This window comes from Cyprinodon variegatus, unplaced genomic scaffold (genome assembly GCF_000732505.1).
Source record: "Cyprinodon variegatus isolate N-32 unplaced genomic scaffold, C_variegatus-1.0 Scaffold294, whole genome shotgun sequence".
NCBI classification, from domain to species: domain Eukaryota; kingdom Metazoa; phylum Chordata; class Actinopteri; order Cyprinodontiformes; family Cyprinodontidae; genus Cyprinodon; species Cyprinodon variegatus.
In genome coordinates, this window is record NW_015150747.1 from 472,113 (window position 1) to 474,568 (window position 2,456).

A 2,456-nucleotide genomic window follows, 5' to 3' on the forward strand; every position below is an offset into this window, starting at 1 on the left:
TTTTTTTTTTTTTTTTTTCAGGAGGATGCGTTTACCTAATTTCCGTGCTTCCTCGCTCTTCCTCCTCTCCTCCTCATACTCGGGGTCTTCCTCCTCATTGGCCGACTGGTAGACGGTCTCTGTGTCGCTGTCCTCGTTGTGCTCAGAGTGACCATGCAGGCAGTCCTTCAGCTTCCCCAGCTCCAGCTGAGCGTGCTCGTCCACCACCAGGGTGTATTTCACCGAGTCATAATTGAGCCCGGCTGCTGCCTCACTCTTTGCCTGGTTCCGGTCCATCTCCACACCCACTGTGTCCCCCCCTGGGCCCGCCTCTGGTTTGTCTCTGCCCGCCATGGAGGAGCTGGGGTGTTTCTGGACGGAAGCACAGGGGGTCGGTTCTCCTTCTCCGTCCTCTTCACGGATGTCTGGGTTGGTTCTGCAGGAAAGAGGTGGCTGCAGAGGCCCCGGAGGGGGCCCCTCTGTATCTGAGCTCAGGGACATCCTGTTGGACCCCCCCTCGCTGCTGGACCGGGACAGAGCAGCAGGAGGGTTCTCCTGGGTTCTATCATGGTTTTGACCTTCAATGAAAAACAATCAGAGTTAAACTCAGAAGCAACCTGAAGTAAATCATTGCAAACATCTGAGGAGTTCAGACTGACAACTTTCTGGAGGAACTCCTTCATTTCACTCTGTTATGAAAATTTGCTCCTTTTAGCCATTAGGTTATTCCAGCAGTTTCACAGGACGATTAAGAAAAAGGCAAGTCATCAAAAGAACAAAGAACCCATTTCAGGTTCAGGTAAAAACGAAAAATAAATAAATAAAAATGCAAGAGAGGCAGAGCAAAGATTGTTTACAGCCCAGACTTACAGCAGAAACCAGGTTTTCAGGGAGTCAGTTAGACCAACGCTGAGTAACCTTTACAAAATACTTTCATAACTTTTGTGATTATATGTTGACTTATAAGCAGGTGATGTCAAACGTCTCCCATTCAATATAAAGACGGAAGTCGCTGATTTAGGGTTTGTTTATGTTAAATATAAATCAGCTGGTTTTTTCTTAGATAAAAACTTTGAATCAGTTTGACTGGATGATCTGGTTGAACTGTAAATTACCTTGAGATGACATGTGTTGTAAATTGGCGCTATAGAAATAAACTGAATTGAATTAAAGATGAACAGAAGGGCTCACCTTGGTTCTGGCTCTTCTCCTGGCTTCTGGCTGTTATAGGTGTGCGTGGGACCACCATGGCAGGCAGGTAGACCTCCTGATTGGTCAGCTTGTTGTTGGATTTGATGCCCACTCCTCCTCTGCTGCTCACCTTCGTCCCTCCTCTTCCTCTCCCCTCAGCCGCCCGGCCTCTCGGCCCGTTTCCGTCCCTCTGCCTCTGATGTCCGTTCTTGTCTTTGTCCTTGGCCTTGTCCTCACACAGCCGTCCACCTCTCCGATCCGTCCCGGTACCTCTCAGCTCTCCCTGATTCTTCTCCCTCATCGCTCCTCGCCCGCCTCCTCTCCCACCTCCTCCACCGCCCCCTCTCCCACCTCCTCCTCCCCCTCCGGCTCTCCTCTGACTCCTGGGCGTGCTGCAGGGCTGCGTGGCTGCAGGCGGCTGCCTTTCTCGTGGTCGAACCCGTGCGTCTGCAGCTGAGGCAGCAGTCTGACCATTGGTTCTGGCGTTAGACCCGCTGGCTGTGGGCGGTTTTGGTGCCGGCCGGCGCTGAGCTGCAGGCCGGACTTTGTCCTCTGCTTTGGGCTGGGCATCCTGAGGAGCTGGGTCTCCTTAAGACGCACAGAGAGGGAAAAAACGTGTTACTCAACCTGCTGAACAGCAAACAGATTAAACACGTATTATAAAGATTAGTCTGGATCTAAATTGTAGGAATTTTTTTGTTTCACATATTGTTGCTAAATTGCAAACTATGAGGTTTACCTGCTTCCTGCCTCAGAGCCTGTAGAGACAGCTGACAAAGGTCTCCTTTGTTAGATTAGTTTAGTCTTTGTTGAAGCACTTTATTATTTTGATCTAAAAATGGTTTTATAAATAAGGTTTACTTCCAACATTAGACAGTTCATGACTTCAAACAGGCCTGAAGTCATAAACATGTTGGTCATCCACCATGTTTAGTGGGATATATAATATATTATATAATATGTTTTTAGCGCCTTCAACGGTGTAAAGTAGAATAAGTTACGAGGACTGACAATTTTTAAGTTCGTAAATCACAATTTATGAGAAATTACATTTTTTATTTTTCAGTCATATCTTAGTTTAATCTTCATATTTCATCAAAACAAATTAAAAACGTTTAGTTCTAGCTTTTAGTTTTATGAACTTTTTTATGTTCCGTAGTTTCTTGTTAAACTTGCACCTTAGGGTCAGGTTGGTTATTTATAACTTTTGGGTGTCATAAAACCTTCAAAATAAATAAATAATACATTTTCAACATTTTGACAATGATCCTCACTAAAGACGTGTC

At 46.1% G+C, this 2,456-nt stretch overlaps 1 protein-coding gene across 1 annotated transcript in view; it reads right to left on the reverse strand.

Annotated features, from left to right (window-relative positions):
• LOC107090417 (C-Jun-amino-terminal kinase-interacting protein 1-like) overlaps nt 1-2,456 on the reverse strand; it is a 34,256-nt gene that overhangs the window by 11,984 nt on the left and 19,816 nt on the right. Inside the window, exons 3-4 of the mRNA XM_015383786.1 lie at nt 1,171-1,758; nt 36-557 (exon numbers count right to left, since the gene is read on the reverse strand). Coding sequence (XP_015239272.1) covers nt 36-557; nt 1,171-1,758 — 1,110 coding nt within the window. The remainder of the gene's footprint in view (nt 1-35; nt 558-1,170; nt 1,759-2,456) is intronic.